Source organism: Carlito syrichta, unplaced genomic scaffold (genome assembly GCF_000164805.1).
Source record: "Carlito syrichta isolate Samal-C Ts95f unplaced genomic scaffold, Tarsius_syrichta-2.0.1 Scaffold314770, whole genome shotgun sequence".
Classification (NCBI taxonomy): Eukaryota; Metazoa; Chordata; class Mammalia; order Primates; family Tarsiidae; genus Carlito; species Carlito syrichta.
The window spans coordinates 346780-371783 of NW_007258866.1; the positions used below are offsets into that span (position 1 = coordinate 346780).

A 25004-nucleotide genomic window follows, 5' to 3' on the forward strand; every position below is an offset into this window, starting at 1 on the left:
GGTCTCGCCAAGTTGCCCGGGTGGGTCTCGAACCCGCGGGCTCAGACAATCCACTCACCTCAGCCTCCCAAGGCACGGGATTACAGGCTGAGCCACCGAGCCCGGCTGACTCTCCTTTCTTATATGTTTTGAGTCGGACTCTCACTCTGTTGCCCAGGCTGGAGCGCAGTGGCACGGTCACAGCTCACTGCAGCCTCAGCCTCCTGGACTCAGGCGATCCTTCCGCCTCAGCCTCCCGAGTAGCTGGGAGCAGAGGTGCACACCACCACGCTCGTCTATTATTTTGTATCGTTTGTAGAGATGAGGTCTCGCTGTGTTGCCCAGGCTGGTCTCGAACTCCTGGGCTCAAGCGATCTTCCCCCCTCGGCCTCCCAAAGTGCTGGGATGACAGGTAAGAGCTGCTGAGCCTGGCCCTGATATTTCAATTTTCAGAGAAACACTGAGGAAGGCCGCATGGCTCGTCGCAACTACGGGTTGTGATGAGTTACTATGCCCTGGAACGTTTCCTTCCTCCTGGAATCAGTGCTCAGGTGGGCCAAGGGGATCCCCTTGGTGACGCCTGACGTCTTCAGCTTACCTTCTTATACACGGAGGCCATGATGGTTGTCCGTACATTAATGCCCAGCATGAAGCACAGTTGAAAATAATACTGAAGGCAGACAGACTGGATGAGAGCCACCAGGAACATGAGGATGGCATAGACATACCCAGTCCACAGGTACATGTCGTGGTCATTTGCAAAGGAGATCAGCAACCTGCCAGAGCAAAACAAGGAGGTGACGCCCGCCAGGCCTCTGAGCACCTCACTCTCCCCTCTCCCCAGTCCCCCTGCGCTTATGCTGTAGGTGACAAAAGTGTCCAAGGCCTTCGGAGGACCTGAGCTCCACAGGCTAGCCAGTGCTTTTGTTTTTGAGTCAGGGTCTCACTCTGTCTCCCAGACTGGAGTGCAGTGGCGCGATCACAGCTCACTGCAGCCTCAACCTCCTGGGCTCAGGTCATCCTCCCGCCTCAGCCCCCCAGGTGGCTGGGACTACAGGCATGTGCCAGCACACCCCGCTAATGGTTTTGACTTCTTGTAGAGACGAGGTCTTGCTACATGGCCCAGGCTGGCCTCGATCTCCTGGGCTCAAGCAATCCTCCCTCCTCGGCCTCCTAAAGTGCTGGGATTGCAGGCATGAGCCGCGTCCTTGCTTTCGCTTGGGAGTGAGCCGTAGGAGCTCAGGGTTGACCACTCAGGGCTGTGAAAGGGGGCGATGATGCCAGAACCACAGTGCTGGGCCCATCCCCCCATGGCCCAGGGGACGAGGTGGCATGGACCGGCGATGCGTTTCTCCATCACGTACGCCCCACAGGAATCAGGATGTGTATCCTGCAGAAGTGGGGGAGGCTTCCCAGGGTGGCTCATACTGTCGGTCACCACAAGTCACAGAGTCACGTCGCCATGAGCCTGTGACTCTCTGAGGAGCGGTGAATGGAGGCCAGTGACTCTCTGGGACACAGCCCACCTCTCGGCCTGGCTCAGTGCACAGTAGCTTAACCAGAAAGAGCCCCTGCCAAGCACCCACTCCCGTGAGGCCAGGGACATGGAAAAGAGAGGTTAGCCCGGCTGTCATCTTGGATCGTTTTTTTGCTTTGAGTCGGAGTCTCACTGGGGCTGGGGTGGGCAGTGGCACGTTCACGGCCATCCCAGCATTGACCTGCTGGGCTCCGGCGATCCTCCCACCTCAGCCTTCCAAGTAGCTGGAACTACAGGTGTGCGCTACCACACCTGGCTAATTTCTTTAATTATTGTAGAGACAAGGTCTCGCTCTGTTGCCCAGGCTGGGCTCCAACAAGCCTCTCGACTCGGCTTCCCCAAGGGCTGGGATGACAGGCGTGAGCCACCACGCCCGGCCTCATCTCGGATCTTGAAAGCCACCCACACGCCTCATGCCCACCGTGCCACATCGAGAAAGAAATCTACGAGTGCATGTCACAACAGGAGTTTGATGACTGCACCTGTCTGCATCCACAGGGGCAAAGGAGGATGTCAGCGGTGACCTCAAGAGGCCCTTGGCCTGGGGACTCACTTGAGCAGCTGGGGGTTCAGGAACATGAAGAGGTCATGCACCAGCTTCAGAAGGAATGATTTGAGTAGCACCCCGTGAAAGCTCCAAAACAGGGCCTTGACCAGCCAGGACCTCGGCGTGTCTTGAGCGGCTCCGGTCTTCTTTTTCTTCTTTTTATCTTCTTCCTAGGCACAGAACCAAGCGACCACGGTGTCTGCAGGGCCACACGGTGAAAGGCTCTGCTCTGCCCCAGGCACTCCGGCTTGTCCAGCCCGGGAACTCCACCCTCCAACCTCTCTGCACAGGTTTCCATCGTGTCTACTTGTGACTTGGCCGTGCTCACCCTTCCAGTGGCCTGGACTGCGCCTCCCTCCCTCCCAAAGGATACTCGTTGTCTTTTTTGGACCAGAAGCCAGGCGCCTGAGCCGGTGGACTTCCCACGTCCTGCGAGGGGTGGCAAGCAGCCCCAAGAGTGAGGGGCCAGGACCGGACGGCAGAAACCCTTTCCATTGATTTCTCGCTCGCGGTTGCTGTGGGGGGCTGCAGGGTGGGCTGTGTCCCCCCCCCACGAGCTAGGCTGAAGGCCTCACCCCCAGGGCCTTCGCACGTGCCCTTACTGGGAATTGGGGCCTTGGCAGAGGGAGTCAGGTTAAGATGCGGCCACCAGGGCGGGTCCCAAGCCAATGTGACGGCTGTCCTCGCAGAGGAAGAGAAACAGACACAGGAAGAAGATGGCCACGAGACGGCGGGGGCAGAAACTGGAGGGCTGGGCAAGGGTCAGGCACCACCAAAGACGGCAGGCACGTGCCCAAAGGAGGGAGGGAGGCGAGGAGGGCTCTCCCCGCGGCTTACGAGGGAAGGCCCCTCCCACCTCCATTGCCGGTTTGTGGCACTTTATTGAGACGACCCTAGGAAACCACCATGTGGGCACCCAACTCTTTCTGCCGCAGCCTCCTTTTCTGTGTGTTGGCCTCCTTGGGACAGCCTCCTGAGTCTTGTCCTGTCCCCGACTTTAGCTTCTCAGCCTCGGCTTCCAGGTGTTTCTACCAGTGACATTCTTTTATTTTTTTTGAGTCAGAGTCTCAATCTGTCCGCCAGGCTGGAGTGCAGTGGAACACTCACGGCTACTGCAGCCTCGACCTGCTGGGCTCAAGCGATCCTGTCACTTCAGCCTTTCAAGTAGCTGGAACTACAGGCGTGTACCACCATGCCCAGCTAATTTTTTGATTTATTGGAGAGACGAGGTCTTGCCAAGCTGCCCAGACTGGTCTCGAATCCCTGGACTCAAGCAATCCTCTCGCCTCAGCCTCCCATAGTACTGGGATTACAGGTGTGAGCCACCATGCCCAGCTGATATCCTCTCTTAACCTCCTTCATGGAGGTCTATCCGGTCTATCCCTCTTGCCTGGACACTACTCCAGCCTCCTTTCGGCTTCCACGCCTGCCCACAGCGATGCCATGTCCAGGCAGCAGCCCAAGGAAGCTTTTAAGATACAAACTCAGGGCCAGGAGCGGTGGCTCATGCCTGCAATCCCAACACTCTGGGAGGCTGAGGCAGAAGGATTGCTTGAGCCCAGGAGTTGGAGACCAGCCTGGGCAACATAGTGAGACCTCATCGCTACATTAAAAAAAAAAAAAGGCTGGGCTCGGTGGCTGAACCTGTCATCCCAGCACTTTGGGAGGCCGAGGTGAGTGAATTGCCTGAGCCCGCGGGTTTGAGACCCACCCAGGCAACTTGGCGAGACCTCGTCTCTACAATAAATCAAAAATTACCCGGGTGTGGAAGCGTGCGCCTGTAGTTCTGGCTACTTGGAAGGGTAAGGCGGAAGGATCGCCAGAGCTCAGCAGGTTGAGGCTGCAGTGTCCGGGAGCACGCCACTGCACTCCAGTCTGGGCGACTGAGTGAGACTCCAACCCAAAAAAAAAAAAAAAATCAGAAAAAAAAAAATAGCCCAGTGTGGTGATGTACACCTTTAGTCCCAGCTAAAGGTGGGAGGCCAAAATGGGAAGATCACCTGAGCCCAGGAGGTCAAGGCTGCAGTGAGCTGTGATCATGCCACCGCACTCCAGCTGTGCAACAAAGACCCTGACTCAAAAACATATATGTATATGTAAATTTAATTGCATTGCTCCCATGATGGCCCAGGGGTCCACACAGCCTAGTAGTCCCTGTGCCCTTCCCGAGCTCACCACAGGGTCAGCCTCTCTCTCTTTCTTTTTTTTTTTGAGTTGGAGTCTCACTCTGTCGCCCAGACCGGAGTGCAGCAGCCTCGACTTGCTGGGCTCCGGCGATCCTTTCGCCTCAGCCTTCCAAGTAGCTGGAACTACAGGCCTGCGCTACCATGCCCGGCTAATTTTTTCATGTATTGTAGAGCTGAGGTTTCGCCTGCCTAGGTGGGTCTTGAACCCGCGGGCTCAGGCAATCCACTCACCTCAGCCTCCCACAGGCGCGGGATGACAGGCTGAGCCACCGAGCCCGGCTGTCAGCCTCTCTTGACGCCCCCGGATCTTGTTCCTGCTCCCTGACGTGTCCCTGCCTCAGCCGCACACTCCTGCGCCCTCTGACTGGAAGACACTTCCCTCTAGCTGTCCCTCGATGGGCCGTTTGCATCCCCAGGGTGTCTGTTCAGGTGTCACCTCCTCTGAGAACAGCCTCTATGTCCCTGTCTGAAGTAGCAATTCACTCCAAACACATGAACAAGTTTTACTTTCTGGTTTTTTTGTTTTTTTTTTGAGCCAGGGTCTCATTCAGTGGCCCAGGCTGGAATGACAGTGGCACGGTCACGGCTCACTGCGGCCTCAACTGCCTGGGCTCAGGTGACCCTCCTGCCTCAGTCTCCCGAGTAGCTGGGACTACAGGCGCGTGCCGCCATCCTTGGCTAATTTTTAATTTTGGGGGGGTAGAGACGAGGTTTCGCTATGTTGCCCAGGCTGGTTTCCAACTCCTGGGCTCAAATATACCTCCTACCTCGGCCTCCCAAAGTGCTGGGATTACAGAGGTGGGCTACTGCACCCAGCATGTTTTATTTTCTTGCTAGCTCCGACTGCTCTCCAAGAGTGTGTATGGGCTTACTGTGTGTTTTCTAGAACAGCTACTGACACACAGCTGTGCTCAATAAAGACTTTCAAGCGAATGAATCAACAAATTAGCTGCTAATGCTAACTTCCACCAAGGTGCAAATTCTAGCAATGCCAAGGTGTTATTAAAAAAAAAAGTACACATTTTGCTAAGGAAAATTTCAAATATACCCCAAAGCAGAGAGAATAACACATTACACCCCCATGTATCCATTACTCAGGTGTCATCAGGATTGGAAATACTATTATGATACAAAATGTAGTTCCAGCAATTTGGAAGGCTAAGGTGGAAGGGTCACCTGAGCCCAGTCAGTCGAGGCCGTGGTGGCCGTAAGCGTGCCACTGCATTCCAATCTGGGCGAGGGAGTGAGATTTGGACTCAAAGAAAAAAAAGCACTGGCCAGGCTCGGTGGCTCAGTTTGTAATCCCAGTACTTTGGGAGGCCGAGGCGAGTGGATTGCCTGAGCCCGCGGGTTCGAAACCAGCCTGGGCAACTTGGCGAAACCTCATCTCTACAAGAAATCAAAAAATTCGCCGGGCGTGGTAGCACAAGCCTGTAGTTCTGGCTGCTTGAAAGACTGAGGTGGAAGGATCGCCGGAGCCCAGCAGGTCGAGGCTGCGGTGGCCGGGAGCGGCCGCTGCACTCCAGTCTGGGCGACAGAGACTCGGACTCAAAGAAAAAAAACACCAAGAAAAGCATGAAGTGCTGGGAAAACGTAAGGACAGCGTTGCCAGGACGTGTCATCCTCTTGCCCGAGATGCGCTGACGCCCACACAGACACTCGCGGAAAGTTACCAGGACAAGGACGTCTTGGCTTTGACTCTCGGTCTTGGCCAGGCTGTGCAGCCGGGCTTTCGGGCCCTGCGGGAGGGCCTTCTGCCGCCGCCTCTGGAGGGCCCGCCGGGCTTTCTGCAGCTCCCTCGCCATATGCGTCTCAGACTTGCTCAGCAGGGCCTTGGTTTTCACCGCTTCATCCATTTCCCAGACATCTTCGATTGTCAGAGGGTGCTTGTAACCTTTCAGAACGATGCTGGAACGAGAGGACCCACAGGCTGAGACACCCCCAGGCCGGGTCAGAGGCCGCCTTCCTGCTGCCTCTGGGAACCTGCCTCCAGGGTCTGGGCCGGAGGGACCAGAGGATTGGAGTATAACATTTCAAATATACCCCCAAAAGCAAGAATAGCACATTATACCCCCGTGTATCCATCACTAAGGGGTCACTGGTACTGGGAATACTGTTAGTAAAACACAACGCACCGAGAAGGCCAGGCACGGTGGCTCACACCCGTAATCCCGGCGCTTTGGGAGGCGCAAGGATGGCCTCCCCATCTCCTGGCCCCTTGAGAAGTGGGGAGGGCAGAAAGAAGAGCAGGTGGGAGCCACGGAGTGTGTTAGAAGACAACAAGGGGGGAGGGGCACTCCCGAATTAAGAGCCCAAAGAGGCCGGGCGCGGTGACTCAGGCCTGGAATCTCAGCACTCTGGGAGGCTGAGGCAGGAGGATTGTTTGAGTCCAGGAGTTCGAGACCAACCTGGGCAACCTCATCTCTATAAAAATTTTCTAAAATTAGCCAGGAATGGTGGTGGGTGCCTGTAGAACCAGCTACTAGGGAGGCTGAGGTGGGAGGATCGCCTGAGTCCAAGGGGTCAAGGTTGCAGTGAGCCATGAGCATGCCACTGTACTCCAGCCTGGGCAACAGAGGGAGACCCAATTTAAAAAAAAAAAAAGAAAGACAGAGAAAAAGAGCATCCTTTGCCCTGCCCCCACTCCTTCCTCCCAAGCACTGGCGGCCTCTCTGCCACTCTGGCGCTTCCTTTGGGGCCTCTGTGATGCCTCAGAATTGAAGCAGTCACTGTGGCTTCCTCCAGACACGCTCTCTAGATCAGGGCTCCCAGACCCGGAGTTTGAGAACATGGATGGAAGGCAAATTATATCTTTATTCGTCGTAGCTTTTAACTGAAACCGAGCCTTTGAAAATTCCGGCTAGGCCAGGTGTGGTGTCTCACACCTATAATCTCAGAACTTTGGGAGGCTGAGGCGAGAGGATTACTTAAGTCTGGGAGTTCAAGACCAGCCTGGGAAACAACATAGCAAGACCCCATCGCTGCAAAAATTCAAAAATTAGCTGGGCGTGGTGGTGCACGCCTGTAGTCCCAGCTACTTGAGAGGCTGAGGCAGGAGGCTCGCTTGAGCCCAGGAAGTTGAGGCTGCAGTGAGCTATGATTGCACCACTGCACTCCAGCCTGGGTGACAGAGCAAGACCCTGCCAAAAAAAAAAAAAAAAGAAAGAAAGAGAAAGAAATCCCAGAGGTTTCTACAGCTTACTTCATACTCACCACCACTTTGAAATTACAATGATTATCAGACTCATCCCTGGACCCTGTTATCGAATGTATTACCACATCACAAATGTGTTGGTTAAATATCTCGATGACTATTATTTCAGTACATTTGGTTTCTTTATCATCCTGTGTCTTTTTCGTTCTGTGCATCTAAAACGCTCTCTGAGAAGGGACCCCTGGCCTCCCCAGCCCACCTAAGGGTCCTCGGAGCTGTGGCGGCCATGACGCCCGTTGCAGACGCTCTGGTGGTCCAGGCCAGCTGTCCCCACTCCCCTCCCAATCCGTGCCTTCCTGCCTGCCTCTGAGTGTCCCCTCTCCTCTCCTGTGGGCCCCCAGGCTCCCAAAAACAAACTCCCCCCATTCTCTCTTCCACATCCCGGCCTGTCTCATGAAGGGGCTAAATTAAAGTGGCCAGAAGAAGGCCTGAAAGTTTTGACACTCTCTGAGTCTAAGTAGGCGAGTTGGAGGTCACAGGGGGAGTTTTATTTTATTTTATTTATTAGTATTATTGGAGCTGGGGTTTCACTCTGTCACTCAGGCTGGAGTGCAATGGTCATCACATCACGGACCACCACAGTCCTGACCTCCTGGGCTCAGGCGCTCCTCCTGCCTCAGCCTCCCAAATAGCTGGGACTACAGGTGTGTGTCACCATGCCTGGCTAAATTTTTTTTTTTTTTACATCTTTGGTACAGATGAGGCCTTGCGATGTTGCCCTGGCTGGTCTCAGACGCCTGGACTCAAGTCATCCTTCCATCTCAGCCTCCCAACGTGCTGGGATTGCAAGTGTGAGCCACCACGCCACGCCCAGCAGGAGGCATTTTAAAAATGAAGCTTTCTCTCCCTTTCCGGAGGGCGAGGGAGTAGGCATAAGGATGCCCTACCTGTCATACCAACTGAAGGTGATGCTACTCAGAAATGAAGCCGTGGAAAATGGATTCTGAAAGACACAGAAACGTGAAAAGTGAATCCAGTGGAGACGGGAGCTCTGTGGGAGTCCACAGTCAGAAACTGACGTTTGAGGATGAGAGGTTGTGCTAGAAACTCGATAAGATGCTGAAGTCGGGGTCGGCCTATGCGTATCTGGGAACTCCGAGTCCACTGGGAGAGCGCTTATAAGACCTTCCGGCACGGACCGTGAATGACTTGCCTGCGCTGAAGTTTGGCAAGTGGAAGTAAAAGTCGGTATTTAGTGCCTACAACACGATCTCGTTCCTTCTGTCATCAAATGACCTGAGCTGCCTCCTCTGGGCTGGCGGGACATCCACGAGACCCAGACATCTTGGGGTTATATTGGTTACGCTGCCATCCCACTAAGGAATATGTGAGACGGGCACATTTAGCATCTCACTTTTGACGAGTCGACGTTTTCCGAAAACGCTGAGAAGATCAGGACCAGGATCTGGAACCCATAGGAGATGAAGAACAGACAGGAATAGGTCAGGTTAGAGCTGTCGCCCTGTGGGGGGAAACAGTCAAAACAGAGAAAATGAGCCTTCTGCCAAGTGACGTCTCTGTGGCCCATGTAGCCCTCCGCGCTGTGAAGAAAGCCCGACAGCGGGTCCCGGGCACAGTTCTCTCCTGGGGTGCGCCCTGCCTGAGGCCATCTACTCTGACGTGCACGTCGCCCAGAGGGCCGCCGCGAGTCACCCGCTCTCTCCTCCTTACCCGTAAGAGTGTCCGGATCAGAGTCTGAAACTGGAAAGTGCCACAGAGGATCGAGAGAATCCAGAACAGGGACAGGTACCACGAGTTTTTCTGGACACACCGTTGCCTGCTGTGCTGGACCAGTAAGACCAGGAGCTGGGAAGAAACTCGTGTGAAGCTCTGAAGGACAGGGCCACCATCCCAGGGAGAGAGGGGAGAGGGGTGTCGGCTACAGGCAGGTTGAGGAGGGAGCTGCTGTCACAGATCTGGTCAGCTGGGCGCACGGCTGCTGGCTTACTCTTTTCCCATCTGCATTTTAATTTATTTTTTTCTTGAGAAACGAAGTCTCACTATTTTTCCCAGGTTGGTCTCAAACTCCTGGCCTCACAAGCAGTCCTCCCACCATGGCCTCCCAGAGTGCTGGGATTGCAGGCATGAGCCACCACACCCGGCCTTACTCTCGGTATTTTAGAGTTGCTTTGGGGGCTTGAAAAACCTTTTCAGGACCCAAGGCTATTAACTTCAGGCCCTGCCATAGTAAGCCCAGGAAGGCCGGTTCTGAGGAATTAGATGCAAGGTGTCTGTGCCTTGATTTTCTAATATCAGGCTAAGCAATTTAGTCTTAAAAAAAAACAAAAAACAAACTGTTGCAGGCCGGGCATGGTGACTCAAGCCTGTCATCCCAGCACTTTGGGAGGCCGAGGTGAGAGGATTGCCTGAGCCCAGGGGTTTGAGACCAGCCCAGGCAACTTGTTGAGAAACCAGAAAGTGCCACAGAGTATCGAGAGAACCCAGAACAGGGACAGGTACCACTAGTTTTTCTGGACACACCATTGCCTGCTGTGCTGGACCAGCAAAGCCAGGAGCTGGGAAGAAATTCAGGCAAAGCTTTGAGGGACAGGGCCACCGTCCAGGGGAAGGAGGGGAGAGGGAAATCAAAAAATCAGCCGGACATGGTGGCGTGTGCCTGTGGTTCCAGCTACTTGGAAGGCTAAAGCGGGAGGATCGCCTGAGCCCTGCAGGTCGAGGCTGCAGCGGCCGTAAGCGTGCCCTTGCACTCCAGCCTGGGCGACGGATTGAGACTCCGACTCAGAACAAAACAAAACAAAGCAAAAAAAAACGCTTGCCTTGTGTCGTCTCAGAGTATTGATTTCCTAGACCCAGTGCGCGCCAGTAGGCCAGCATTCTGGAGATGGGAGGGGGGAGTTGCAGCATTTGCCAATTTTCATGGTGTCAATACTCTCACTATGGTGGATTTCAAGCTCCAACATGATGTCATAAACGCAGGGTTGGAAGGAGGCAGGTACCGTCAGCTCCATGTGAGCCGGCTCCAGCAAAGCCTGGCCCAGACCCGTCTCCCCTTGTTCTACCACAGCGGTAATGAATAAACATGGCGACAGGAGCCAGGCAGACTGTGTTACCCAGTGACGGGTGAGAGGTCAGGGGACTGAGTACATGGTCGAAAGGGAGCGACTTCTGTTTAGGACCATCTGACGCTGCCCCGTGGGAATGTAGGCCCCCGGTTGCCAGACATTCTGATTTTTCAATAAAGTCTGAAAAGTCAAATAATCAGTGTCATCTTCCTCTTTTAAAATGATGGCAATGCGTCTGTTTGGTGTTTATGTGTTTGCTTTGTTTTTTTGAGCTGGAGCCTCCCACTTGTCACCCAGGCTGGAGTGCAGTGGCATGATCACAGCTCACTGCAGCCTCGACTTCCTGGGCTCAGGCGATTCTTCCACCTCAGCCTCCCGAGTTGCTGGGACTACAGGCATGCACCACCACGCCCGATTAATGTTTTAATTTTTTGTAGAGACGCGGTCTCACTATGCTGCCCAGACTGGTCTCGAACTCCTGGGCTCAAGCAGTCCTCCCTGCCTTGGCCTCCCAAAGTGCTGGGATGACAGGTGTGAGCCACTGTGTCAGGCTCAATTGTTGCTAAACATGGTATAGGGCCCCCCCAGAGACACGCCTGCAGGGGACACATCAGTGTCTGACATCATTTATACAAACAACTCTAGACTCAGGGATCCATTGATAAAGTCACTGGTCCATCCATTTAAAAATGATATTGACAGCATTTTAAAAATTCTTTTACACGAATAAACTTAGATGTCCTCTGTGATCCTTAGAAAGCAAGCTTTGAAGGCATACGATATTCATCTTAATTGAAGTTAATCCTTAACCCAGGGAGAAGGCTCTATAAATTAGTGTTCAAAATGAGATGAAAAGCTAAAATTTGTTTCACCCCATTCCAGCAAAGCTTTGTCTTACTCTAGGTTCCTTGGAAAAGACAGGTGAAATTGGACCTCATCTTATCCCCAAAGAGTAAATTTCAGTCATATACCTACAAGAAAAGAGAAGGTGAACAGTGCGGAACTGGTGAGACCTTACCCATGTGACTAGGTAGAGGCTCGGATTGGTATATCTAATAGCAGGGACCGCGGCCTGTCCAGAGTCTTCTGTGAGTACAAGGGCCAGCTCGATGGCTGCTAGAATCAGAAGAAGTCCAACGAACACCTGGGAAGGGAGAAAGGCCACCGTGAGGAGGGTATCATTCTTTCTAAGAGTCTTAGAACACAATGGTTCCCAGTAATGGATAAGAAAAATGGTATGTGGTGATTCCGATAACACACTCAATTACTATTTCCGGAATGAATGGGTACATAGATGTAGTTCAACTGATGGAATAACGTTCAAAGTATGTCCTGATTAAGTGTTTCTGAGGAATGCTGGCTGTGAAGTTTTTAAGTATGTCCACAAGCCGAGCACGGTGGCTCAGGCCTGTGATCGCAGCACTTTTGGAGGCTGAGGCGGGAGGATCACTCGAGGCCATGAGTTCAAGACCAATCTGGGCAACATAGCGAGACCGCGTCTGTACAAAAAATTTAAAGATCAGCCAGGTAGGGTGGCATGCGCCTTGTAGTCCCAGCTACTCAGAAGGCTGAGGTGGGGGGAGGATTGCCTGAGCCCGGAAGGTTGAGTATGACACTGCCCTGCAGACTGGATAACCGAGTGAGACCCCAGCTCAAAAAATAATAACAATAAAATAAATATTTCTGGGGTGAATGGATATACATAGTTCAAGTGACGGAATAATGTTCAAGATATGTCAGGAGAAGTGTTTCTGAGAAATGCCCACGAGACCCGCCTGGGCAACTTGGCGAGACCTCATCTCTACAATAAATCAAAAGATTAGCTGGGCGTGGTAGCGCATGCTTGTAGTTCCAGCTACGTGGAAGGCTGAGGCGGAAGGATCGCCAGAGCCCAGCAGGTCGAGGCTGCAATGGCCGGGAGCGGCCACCGCACTCCAGTCCGGGCGACAGAGTGAGACTCCGACTCACACACACAAAAAGGAAGCAGTGTGGATTCTTTCTCCTTGCTCTCTCTCAGATCACTCACTCTAGGGAAAGTGGCCAGCCCTGTCATGAGGATACTCCACTAGCTCCAGGGAAGGGTCCACTTTGTAAGGAAGTGAGACCGTCTGCCAACAGCCAGTGAGAAACAGTGGCTTCCTCCCACTAGCATGTAAGAGAGTCATCTTAGAAGCAGATTCTTGGCAGGGCTCTGTGGCTCAGCCTGTGATCCCAGCACTTTGGGAGGCCGAGGTGAGTGGATTGCCTGAGCTCGTGGGTTCAAGACCAGACCGGGCAACTTGGCGAGACCTCATCTCTACAATAAAATAAAAAACTAGCCAGACACGGTAGTGAGCACCTGTAGCTCTGGCTACTTGAAAGACTGAGGCAGAAGGATCACTGGAGCCCAGCAGGTCAACACTGGGGTGACTGTGAGCGTGCCGTGGCACTCCAGCCTGGGCAACAGAGTGACACTCCAATTCAAAAAAAAAAGAAGAAGAAGAAGAAGCATATTCTTTAATCCCAATCAAGCCTTCAGATGACTGGGGCTCCAGCCAGCACATATTGAGGGACTGAGCCTGACCTTTTTTTCCCCTCTTACCCAAATTCCTAATTAAGAGGCTTAGGGAGTCATGCCTGATCCATCTCACGTGTATTTATTTGTGGTTTTTGTAACTTGCGCCTCCCTGAGCTGTATATAACCAAGCTACCATTCAACCACAGGGACACATTTCTCAGGATCGCTTGAGGATGGGTATTCCTGGGCCTGAGGTTGCTCAGATTAGCCAGAATAAACAATCTTAAAATATTTTACGGAGCTTGGCATTTTTTTCATCAACAAATTAGCACTCAAGACATGGGGCCTCACAGGAGACTTCAGAAACACTGGAGGAGTCGTCCAAACCCAGAGTGGGTGCCAGTGACTGTTTATTGAAGCCCCTCTGACTCTGTGCTTCTCCTCAGATGATCTGGTAAGTTTCTGCTGAGCCTTGGACGTCGCACTTGGGTTGATGGTCCCTGGTCTGTCTGAGCTGGTTTTCTCTCCCCGGGAGAGTGTTTGGGCTGCAAACTTGGATTCTGAGGTGCATTCTAAAGGGCTTTCTCCATTGCCTTTTCTCTCTTCTTTTTGAGAAAAAAAGGAAATAGAGTCTCTAAAAGGGAGAAAAGGCAAAGACAACAACCCTCTTCAGCTTCCCCAGCTGGGTTTGTATTTGAAAGAAGTTCAAAAGCATGCCAGGTTTCCTGAGACTCCAGCTGGTTAGATACTATGGCCAATTTTTATGCAAGTTTAAAAACTGATGGGCAAACTACAGCAAGGAAAATTCAGAGTTCAAATGTTAGCCTGCAGCTATAGGGTTAAATAAAATCTTCTAAGCTATTTCTCTCTTTACTTTTCTGCCTGCTTTGAATTTGCTGTTTACTAAGCAACTGAAAGAAACTAGAAAGGAGCAGGGCTTGGTGGCTCAGCCTGTAATCCCACGCCTTGGGAGGCTGAGGTGAGTGGATTGCCTGAGCCCGTGGGTTCGAGACCCGCCTGGGCAACTTGGTGAGACCTCATCTCTACAATAAATCAAAAAAATTAGCCGGGCGTGGTAGCGTGCGTCTGTAGTTCCAGCTACTTGGAAGGCCGAGGTGGAAGGATCGCCAGAACCCAGCAGGTCGAGGCTGCGTCGGCCGAGAGCAGCCACTGCACTCCAGTCTGGGCGACAGAGTCAGACTCCAACTCAAAAAAAAAAAAAAGAAACTTGAAAGGAACCCGTAAGTAGGAGATAGAGGTGTGAAGAAAGTTAGAGACATGAAGATGCATTTTTGGTAAGGAAGATTATAAATAAAAGGGAATAATTGTCTATAAGAAGGGATTTCATATGGTAAATTTTTGTCCTGAGGCAAAATGACTGGATATTTGAAAATGGGGAACGAACAGGGCAAAACAGAAAGTCCAAACATGTCATAGATGGTCTGCGTAAGTTGTTACAATGTTCATGAAGGGGAATTAATGAAAGGAATTTTGATGTGATTAAGTGGGCTATAATTTAAGATAAATAATTTTAAATTATTGATTCCTTTGTGTGTGTGTATGTGCTGGAGTCACTCTGTTGCCCAGGCTGGAGTGCAGTGGCACACTCCCGGCCACTGCAGCCTCGAACTGCTGGGCTCCAGCGATCCCTCTGCCTCAGCCTTCCAAGTAGCTGGAACTACAGGCGCGTGCTACCATGCCCAGCTATTTCTTGATTTATTGTAGAGATGAGGTCTTGTCAGGTTGCCCAGGTTGGTCTCGAACCCGTGGGCTCAGGCAGTCTTCTCACCTTGGCCTCCCAAAGTGCTGGGATTATAGGCGTGAGCCACTGCACCCGGCCTAAGATGACTGATTTCTAAATATTGATCCCCTATGTGAAAACAATTTTCTTAAGGTATTGATTTGCTCTTAATAAAATTACAAGAAGTTTTGATTTTTTAATTCTATAGACTGTTTCTTTTTGAAACTTTTCAGACTTGCATCTCAGAAGCTCAGCTTTTGCTGTGTCTTGCTGCTTTCAGCTTTTTCTTCCCTTGAGAAGGACTGAGATGATAACTCTCATTCAACTTTTTTGTCAGAGCCTGCAACTTTTTGTTCTTTCTCCAGTTCTAACTGCTGTTGTGTCCTGATGCTAAAATTTTTTTATCTTGAAGTTCTGGAAAAGTAATATTTTCCTCTAGTACAGCTTAATGCTGTACTCTTGGCCTTTCTTGATATGTCTAAACTTTGGTGTCATCAGGAATTTTCTTTTGTGTTACTAATATTCATGTATTCCCTTACTTAGTACTGGTTTATTGATTCTTGTTTCCTCTAAAATATAATGTTCACTTATGACCCTGGGCACACTCTTCTCAGGTCTGATTAAGTCAAGTATTTTTCTTTCATCAGGTTTGACTTTCAGTTTATTTAAACGGGTTTCCCGTAAGGAGAAACAGTAACAATACAGAAGGCTTTTCTCTCCTCTTTTGGTAACTGGTCTGAAAAACAATGATTCTATGTTTCGTCAAGATAATTTCTATGTTGCCTTTTTTAGACCTTTTATTACTTAGGAAAACTGAGCTTAAAAAATTCAGGTTTTTACATCCATGTACCTATTGCTTTTAAGGTTTTTCATTATTATCTTGGTTACATGGTTAACTATTATTTTACAACAATCTGTGATTCTGTTTTAGTCAAATGCTCCAAACCTTCTTATAACTTTGATGAACATTCTATTAACTCATCCTTGTGCTGTTAAGTTACAGAGCTTTTGCCCCTGGGTCTAAAAAGGCAACAAATCCTGACAAGTCACACCATTTGGGGCCTCATCCTCCAACCTGGGGAAGATGACGACAAAAATGAACTGCCCTTGTGAGACACAGGGCCAGAAATTAAAGTTATTCAGTCTCCCTAGACCCAGGGGCTATAGTGGAAGAAGTAGCCATGTAAGATTGTAAGGGATGGTTTTAAGAGATAAAATGAATTCAGTTTGTTTACAAAGTAAACATTAATATTCAAACCACACTGCTGGAAGGCCAAAGTCTGGGTCCCTGTGTCAAAATAACAGAGTTTTCTTGGCGTACTGGTCTCTAATAGAAAACTAAAAAAAAATTATTAAAAGTTTATAGAAATCTCACCTTATGGTCATAGTAATTAAGATGAAATGGATTTGTTTACAAGGGCTTATTACAATCAGTTTTAATATTAAGAATATACTATACAAAACTGCAGTTTGATTTTATCTTCTGAACAAATCTTCATATAATATTAATGAAAAGTAATAAAAAACTTCTGTTCACCTTTTTGTTAATAAACCAAAGGGAAAGAAGAAAAGAGAAAAAGATTAGCTAGGCTCAAGCCATCTTCATTAAGTCTTTATTGTTTAAGCAACTGAGTCTCTTCTCTATCAGAGAATATGGAATTTTGCTTTTAAAATCTTTACTTATTATTTTGGCTAAATGATTGTCTATTTTACAGTGAGCCCATTTTGTAATATCAAATGTTTAATCACTTTTGATATCTGACAAGCCTTCCAGTAGCAAAATTTCGGGATCTAAATTCAATCTTTCTGACCTTCTTAAACTTTTTTTAGATATTAGGTTTCCTGAAGCCCAAGAGAGACATATTCGGCTTGTTTGATAAATTAGACAAGAGGCATTGTCAAATACAAAAGAATGTTTAACTTTCAGGTTATACCTATATGTGTGATTAGTCCAACATCGTGTAAGAGTCCTATAATTCTGATATGTTAAAGTACATGCTTAATAATAATTATAATTATGCTCAATTGTTGTATGCCACAGGAAAAAAAATCAAATTTCTTGTCAATTGTGCCTTTGACTGTGGCTGCCTTAAGACTTTTGTCATGCACGATTATTGTTTCACTTTAATCCCTTGCAAGAAGCAATAGGGCCTTCACGTACTCTTGTGCTGTGAAATTAAAAGCAGTCGCTCCACTGGCCGCTCCGAAAAGCCACTTTGCCTTGTTCCAGGTCCGGCTGTCCACTCGCCGTGGCCACTGGCAGCTTTAACGCCAGAGTCCCCGAACTCTCGAGTTCTATTTAATCCCTTGCATTGGAACACTGGCGTGCCCCACCATGTCGGACACAGCCACGGACACCCACTCCGAGATCACCACCAAGGACTTAGAGGAGAAGAGGGAAGCAGTAGATGAGGGAGGAGCCAGGAGATGAAGAGACGCCCCTGCTGATGGGATTGCTCATGAGAAAAATGGGAGCAGGGGCCTGACAATGAGGTAGATGGAGAAGAGGAAGAAGGGAAGGTGAGGAGGAAGATGGAGACAAAGATGAGGAAGCTGAGGCCACTACGGACAATCGGGCAGCTCAAGATGGTGAGGAGGACAGTGGTGATGCTAGGAAGCAGAAGACCCGTGAGGAGGACTAGACGGCAAAAAAGGAAAAGGGTTTGTTTTTCTTTTGAGTTAGACTCTCACTCTGCTGCCCAGGCTGGAGTGCAGGGGCACGCTCCTAAGCATCACAGCCTCGACCTGCTGGGCTCTGGCGATTCTTCTGCCTTAGCCTTCCAAGGAGCCGGAACTACAGGTGCGCGCCACCACACCCGGTTAATATTTTTGATTTATTGTAGAGATGAGGTCTCGCTCAGTTGCCTGGGCTGGTCTCGAACCCGCAGGCTCAGGCAATTCTCTCGCCTCGGCCTCCCAAAGTGCTGGGATGACAGGCTGAGCCACCGAGCCCGGCCAGGAAAAGTTAAACTAAAAAAAAAATAATAATAAGACCGCCGTGACCTATTCACCCTCCGCTTCCATCTCAGAATCTAAACACGGTCACCTTGGAGAAGAGAGGCCCTCCTGCCCACCATGGGCAGCGCCAACCACAGATGACACGTGATCCACAACCCCACCCAAACCAAGGGAATTTGCAATGGGGAGGAGAAAGAACCAAAACTTCCAAAGCCCTGCTTGTTTTCTTTAAAGTCCTTTCAAAAAGGAAATTTGTTTGTATTTCTTGTTTACATTTTATATTTTTGTACCTATTGTTAAGGACATTTTTAATTAGCTCAAATGACCAAACCAGCCTCCTGAGCGTTCTCCGTCCTACTTCTGACTTTACTTGTGATGTGACCATGTTCACTATAATCTGAAAAGAAAACTTGCAAAAAAAAAAAAAACCAAAAACAACAATCACAAAAAATCTTATTCCAAGCACACCAGTAACTGTTTGCATATGTATGTACTTAGCTGTATTTTAAGTTGTTGGTTTGTATGAGAGGGTTCAAAAGGCCAAAGATAAAAAGGTTTTTTCTTTTTTTCCTTTTTTGTCTATGAAGTTGCTGTTTATTTTGGGGGGCTTGTTTGATGTATGTGTGAAACAATGCTGTCCAACAATAAACCGGAATTTTATTTTGCTGAGTTCTAAAAACAACCAAAAAGAGTCACATCTTGGATTTACATCTCACACCTAAAGCAAGCACCTGGCCATGTTGAACTTCTAAACCCATCTCTGACACCTGTCTGTGATTTAAGAAAACACCTGAGACCAGGTTAGGTGGCTCAGCCTGTCATCCCAGCACTTTGGGAGGCGGAGGTGAGTGGATTGCCTGAAACCAGCCTGGGCAACTTAGTGAAACCTCGTCTCTACAATAAATCAAAAATTAGCCAGACATGGTAGCACACACCTGTAGTTTCCGCTCCTAGGAAGGAAGGCTGAGAAAGAAGGATCACCGGAGCCCAGCAGGTCAAGGCTGCGGTGGCCGGGAGTGTGCCACTGCACTCCAGCCTGGGCGACAGAGTGAGACTCTGACTCAAAAAAAAAAAAAAAAAAGAAAACACCTGAGGCTTAGCTGGTCTCCACAGCAACTTTTAAGGCAGGCATTCCTCCAGGGACATCAGACCAGACCAGTCCTCATGATCCCTGAAAAAAACTCTCATCTTTCCTCTAGACTAGACTCATCACTGTGTTATGACACATCTCTTGGAAATGCTATGTCAAATACAAGAAAGGCAAAAGGGTGACAAGGGCCTAGATCACGACAGCTCACAAAATAGATCTGATCCGGGATGTTCTTCAGGTTTGAAACCTAGGATAAAAGTTAGGCCTGGTTCCCTCTTACTCTTTTTTTTTTTTTTTTGAGTCGGAGTCTCACTCTGTCGCCCAGACTGGAGTGCAGTGGCAACTCCCGGCCACCGCAGCCTTGACCTGCTGGGCTCCGGCGATCCTTCCGCCTCAGCCTTCCGAGTAGCCGGAATTACAGGCATGCGCTACCACGCCTGGCTGATTTTTTGATTTATTGTACAGATGAGGTCTCGCTGCCCAGGCGGGTCTCGAACCCGCGGGCTCAGGCCATCCACTCACCTCAGCCTCCCAAAGGTGCGGGATTACAGGCTGAGCCACCGAGCCCGGTCTTCTTACTCTTTAACAATTGATTATAAAATCAGGCCAAACCATGCCCTTCCCCTTTAATCCAACATCACTGATGTTGAAACAGTTGTTACCAAACAGATATGTCTAGGAATATGCTTCCTAGCACCATGGGACCTCACCAGGTAAACAAAATAGACAACCCTAGGAATGAGTCTTCCGAGCAATGTGGGACCTCTTGCTGTGTACTGGCCTACACAGGCCTTCCAAGAAATGATGTTTGGCCAGAAGGAGAAACCAAGGACTAAACCTGGTCTTTTTTTTCCTCTTACCCAAACTCCTAACTAGGAGGCTTGGGGAGTCATGCCTGATAAAGACTCACCCGATGGTGAGTTTGTTTTCTAGCCTGACTCTGGCATAACTTCACATAACAAAGAAGGAGCCAGGCATGGTGAATCACGCCTATAATCCCAGCACTTTGGGAGGCAAGTTGGGAGGATTGCTTGAGCCCAGGAAAACAGACCAGCCGGAGCAGCATAGCTAGACCTCTTCTCTACAAAAAATAAAAGAATTAGCTGGGTGTGGTGGCATGAGCCTGTCGTCCCAGCTACTCGGGAGGCTGAGGCAGAAGGATCATCTGAGCCCAGGAGGTTGAGACTGCAGTGAACCATGATCATGCCAACAGCACTGCAGCCTGGACAACAGAGTGAGACCCTAACTCAAAAAAAGAAAAAGAAAAAAAAAAAAAGAACGTTCCAGCATCCTGAACCTTAGCTACAAACAGGTAAAGAGCTGGTTCCCGGAAGGAAATGAAATCTAAGAGGTGGCGGAAAACCAAAGATAGTTGCCGTGTGACTCAGAGCTCAGCGTCTGCAAAATGCCCAGACCTCTACTCTTCTTCCCGCCAGGGATGCCTGGCGCACACATCTGGAGACCTTCCGCTGTGGGGCGACCAGAATGGGAGGAACCCGACTTGGTGCACCCCTTCCCGGGACAGGTGGATCCGGTGCACCCAAGCCGTCAGGCCTGGACCAACCCATTCCAAAACTGTGGAGAGGGATCTCTCTCTGCAGTCCTGCAAGCATTCTGGCAAAATCTTCCTGCCAGGGACTGCGAGGCTGCCTTGGAAACTGCTGGGGAAGGCCACCGTGCCAAACAGCAAGCCACTAAGTGTCTCATGGACATATTCCTAAATTACTCCGTGAGCCTGCAGCCCAAAGATGTGTGAAAATGGGTATATTATTCAATCTCAGTCCGGGCAGTGGCTGAATCCTCCCGCCCTCCCTGCCTCGCTCGCAGGACTTTTCTTGTTTTGAAGCTATATGCTCGGTTTCGAAATCCTGTTTCTCATCGTGCTTACTGCATCCGTTTGGGGTGGGGGTGGGGTGAGGTATGACTGAAGTCTTATCAAAGAGGTTTCAATAACCTTGGCTGCTAAGGACAACATGATAGAAGCTGTCTCTGTCTAGAGATAAGTAGATATGATACTAGTCTGGATATCTTTAGGATATATGCTCTAACCTCAAGAGTCGGAAGTAAAAAGCTCAAAGATGTGTGATGAAGGGGGTTATTCCTATTTTCTGGGATTGGGAGGCTTCTTTAAAAAACAAAAAACTCGCCGGGCTCGGTGGCTCAGCCTGTAATCCCACACCTCTGGGAGGCTGAGATGAGTGGATTGCCTGAGCCCGCGGGTTCGAGACCCGCCTGGGCAGCAAGACCTCATCTCTACAATAAATCAAAATCAGCCGGGCGTGGTAGCGCGCGCCTGTAATTCCGGCTACTCGGAAGGCTGAGGTGGAAGGATCGCCGGAGCCCAGCAGGTCAAGGTCTGCGGTGACTGGGAGCGGCCACTGCACTCCAGTCTGGGCGACTGAGTGAGACTCCAACTCAAAAACAAAAACAAAAAAATCCCAAAAAACTCAGAAGGGTTAAGCTATAAAGCGGTTCACTGATTCCTCAGCCCCCTTTGACCCTGTGTTTCACCACAGCTCCTAATTTGTTCACTTCTCTAATATTTGTAGAAAGATGTTTTGTATTTTTGGCCAGTGCTATGGCTCATGCCTGTCATCCCAGCACTTTGAGAGGCTGAGGCAAGAGGACTGCTTGAGTCCAGGAGTTCGAGACCATCCTGGGCAATACAGCAAGACCTCGTCTCTACAAAAAATAGGAAAATTAGCCAGGTGTGGTGGCGCATGACTGCAGTCCCAGCTACTTGGGAAGTTGACTTGGGAGGATCACTTGAGCCCAGGAGTTTGAGGCTACAGTGAGCTGTGATCATGCCACTGTACTCCAGTCTGGGTGAAAGAAGGAGAATCTGACGAAAGAAGAAGGAAGGGAGGGAGGGAGGAAGGCTCTTCTTATGCTGAAATGGAAAGCTCTCTGGGACACAGAGCACATATATGGGACACTAGCATTGGTGTGGAAAGAAACATGTATTTAGGTGTTTGTAAAATCATGGGCTATCTCTGGAAGGACAGACAAGAAATTGGTGTTATCAACAGTTGCCAACTAAGACAGGAATGAGTGACTAGGGTATCGTGTATCCTTTGTACCCTTTGAATTTTGCAACGCCCTGAAAATTATCTATTAAAAGAGAAGTTAAATACACCAACACCCCCATTTTAAAAGACGAGCAAGTGATATGAACAGACAATTCACAAATGAAAAATATGCTTAACAAATCTTTTTTTTTTTTTGAGTTGGAGTTTCACTCTGCCACACAGACTAGAATGCAGTGGCACGCTCCCGGCTACCACAGCCTCGTCCTGCTGGGCTCTGGTGATCCTTCTGCCTCAGCCTTCCAAGGAGCTGGAACCACAGGGTGCACTACCACGCCCGGCTAATTTTTGATTTATTGTAGAGACAAGGTCTCACCAAGTTGCCTGGGCAGGTCTCGAACCCGTGGGTTCAGGTAATCCATTCACCTCGGCCTCCCAAAGTGCTGGGATTATAGGCCCTTAATAAGTCTCAAAAAGCAGTTTCAGCCGGGCGTGGTAGCTCAGCCTGTAATCCCAATACTTTGGGAGATCAAGGTGAGAGGATTATCTGAGCTCCCTGGGAGAGGGTTCAAGACCAGCCTGGGCAACATGGTGAGAACTCGTCTCTACACTAAAAATCACAAAAAATAGCCAGGCGTGGTGGCGTGCGTCTGTAGTTCCTGCTATTTGGGAAGGCTGAGGTGGAAGGATCACCTGAGCCCAGTAGGTCGAGGTTGTGGTGGCCGGGAGTGTGCCACTGCACTCCAGCCTGGGCAACAGAGTGAAACTCCAAGTCAAAAAAAAAAAGCAGTTCCATTAGTATTTATCAAAACACAAAGTAAAACAATGGTATGCCATTTTTGCATATAAAATTGACAAAGTTGAAAATAGTACTTGATACTGACAAGGGTGCAGGGACATACACTTAAACACATTGTTGGTAAGACTCTAAATTCGTAGGCCAGGCTCGGTGGCTCAACCTGTCATCCCAGCACTTTGGGAGGCTGAGGTGAGTGGATTGCCTGAGCCCATGGGTTCAAGACCCGCTGGGGCAACTTGGTGAGACCTCATCTCTGCAATAAATCAAAAAATTAGCCGAGCATGGTAGGGCATGCCTGTAGTTCCGGCTACTTGGAAGGTTGAGGTGGAAGGATTGCTGGAGCCCAGTGGGTTAACACTGGGGTGGCCATGAGCATGCCACTGCACTCCAGCATGGACAATGGAGTGAGGCCCCAACTCAAAAAAAAAAAAAGACTCTAAGTTGGCAAAAATCTTCCTAAATTATAAAAATTTTTTATGTTTCAAAGCATTAAACTGCTCATATACTTTGATATAGTATTTCTACTTCTAGGAATCTACTCTGAGAAAATAATATGAATCGCAGGCAAATATTTATGCATGAGAATATTCATCGGTGTCTCACTTTTAATAGTGAAGAAATTAAAAAACCTAAAACAAAACAATGGCACAGGTGTTTCTTGGGAGGAGTTAATACTGCAAGAGTTGTTAAAATTCATTATGATATGCTCATGTTAGCAACTATTATGTAGTCATCAAAATTATGATTAAGCGTAATATTAATAAACTGAAAAGAGCTTTTTGTAGCATCTTAAATGAAAAAGTACACTTCAAAATTGCATATGCAATGAGTTCATTATATTTTAAAAATATACACAGAAAGCCGGGCTCGGTGGCTCAGCCTGTAATCCCAGCACTTTGGGAGGCGGAGGTGAGTGGATTGCCTGAGACTACAGTTTCGAGACCCACCCGGGTAAATTGGCGAGACCTCGTCTCTACAATAAATCAAAAAAATTAGCCAGGCATGGTAGCACACACTGGTAGTTCCAGCTACTTGGAAGGTTGAGGCGGAAGGATCGCCGGAGCCCAGCAGGTCAAGGCTGTGGTGGCCGGGAGTGTGCCGCTGCACTCCAGTCTGGGTGACAGAGTGAAACTCCAACTCAAAAAAAAAAAAAAAAATACACAGAAAGGGGGCGTTTCCCATTCAAAATGCCAGATTTAGCACATTTGTTTATCCTCTATCCCTCCCCATTCCACTGAAATGATGGTAAAAAAAAAAAAAGTACCCAAGAAGTACATCCATAATGGCACTGAGAATAAGTACAAATGGAGAAGGGTGTGCTCACTTCAGTAGACCAGATAAGTCTTAAAAGACAAAAAGCAAACTTATTAATAATGACAGACAAGACAACAGAGAAAACCAAGGCAGGATCACTAGCATAGCTTAGTGATAGATGAGTCTCTCGCAGGCTGGCATAGCTTAGATAATTAGAAAACCAGCTGGGCGCTTTCTTATCTGGACATAACTCTCTAGAGCAATACCTACATTAACCAGGCACCCAAACCCAACCTCGGAATGCAGATGGCTGATACACTCATCTATAGAAACCATAAGCAATATGGGAATTACAGGTGGCACTGGGGGATGGTGGGGTTTTCAGGAAGAAACTTAATTAAACCATAAAACAGTACATTTTACCATTATCTTGAGACTTAGAAGGAGGCAAGTACACTTAGAAGTAGATAAGATTAGAGACTTGTGACCAATAGATTGTAATCTACCACATAGCACAGAAATCTTAGTTTAAGAAAACAGGTTGCTTAATTATCACTAAAAAACGTATAAAACACTCAGTTAACAACAGGTCGGCGTGTCCTTTCTCTTAAAGCACCCACGTTCTCTTTTGAACGTGTCTTTTCTTTCTCATAAACGGTGTCTTAATCTTTACTTGGGACTCGCTCTGAAATTCTTTTCTGTGGTGAAGTCAAGAACCCATGGAGAAACTACACTTCATGCCACCCAGCATCAAAAACCATGGCCCAAAACACACACAAGAAAAGGCCACAGGGAGGGGGAACTAGGTGGGTAGACATCCCAGGTTGCTGTGGTGAGTGGGACCCCCCACCCACCCCTCCAGTCTCACTCTCCTTCCCCGTTCCTTCACACCTAGCATGGAAACAGCTCACTACTACTAAGCCCCAGCACCCTTTCTCACTTTGTAAATACACCTTCTTGGGGTAGTGAAAAAGCTCTGGGACTACAGAGTGGTGATGATTGTACAACATTGTGACAGTACTTAATACCACTGAATTGTACACTGTGAAATGGTCAAAATGGTAAATTTCATATTATGTATAGCATACCATGATTTTTTTTTTTTTTTTTGAGTTGGAGTCTCACTTTGTCATCCAGGCTGGAGTGCAGTGGC

The 25004-nt window shown here is 49.1% G+C and overlaps 1 protein-coding gene across 1 annotated transcript in view; it reads right to left on the reverse strand.

The window, feature by feature from the left end:
* Positions 1-25004, reverse strand: part of ABCC2 (ATP binding cassette subfamily C member 2) — a 90381-nt gene that overhangs the window by 52227 nt on the left and 13150 nt on the right. The window contains exons 3-9 of the mRNA XM_008071863.2: positions 11505-11630; positions 9135-9269; positions 8818-8925; positions 8351-8406; positions 5923-6157; positions 2070-2233; positions 578-755 (exon numbers count right to left, since the gene is read on the reverse strand). Of these exons, the coding sequence (XP_008070054.1) occupies positions 578-755; positions 2070-2233; positions 5923-6157; positions 8351-8406; positions 8818-8925; positions 9135-9269; positions 11505-11630 (1002 nt within the window). The remainder of the gene's footprint in view (positions 1-577; positions 756-2069; positions 2234-5922; positions 6158-8350; positions 8407-8817; positions 8926-9134; positions 9270-11504; positions 11631-25004) is intronic.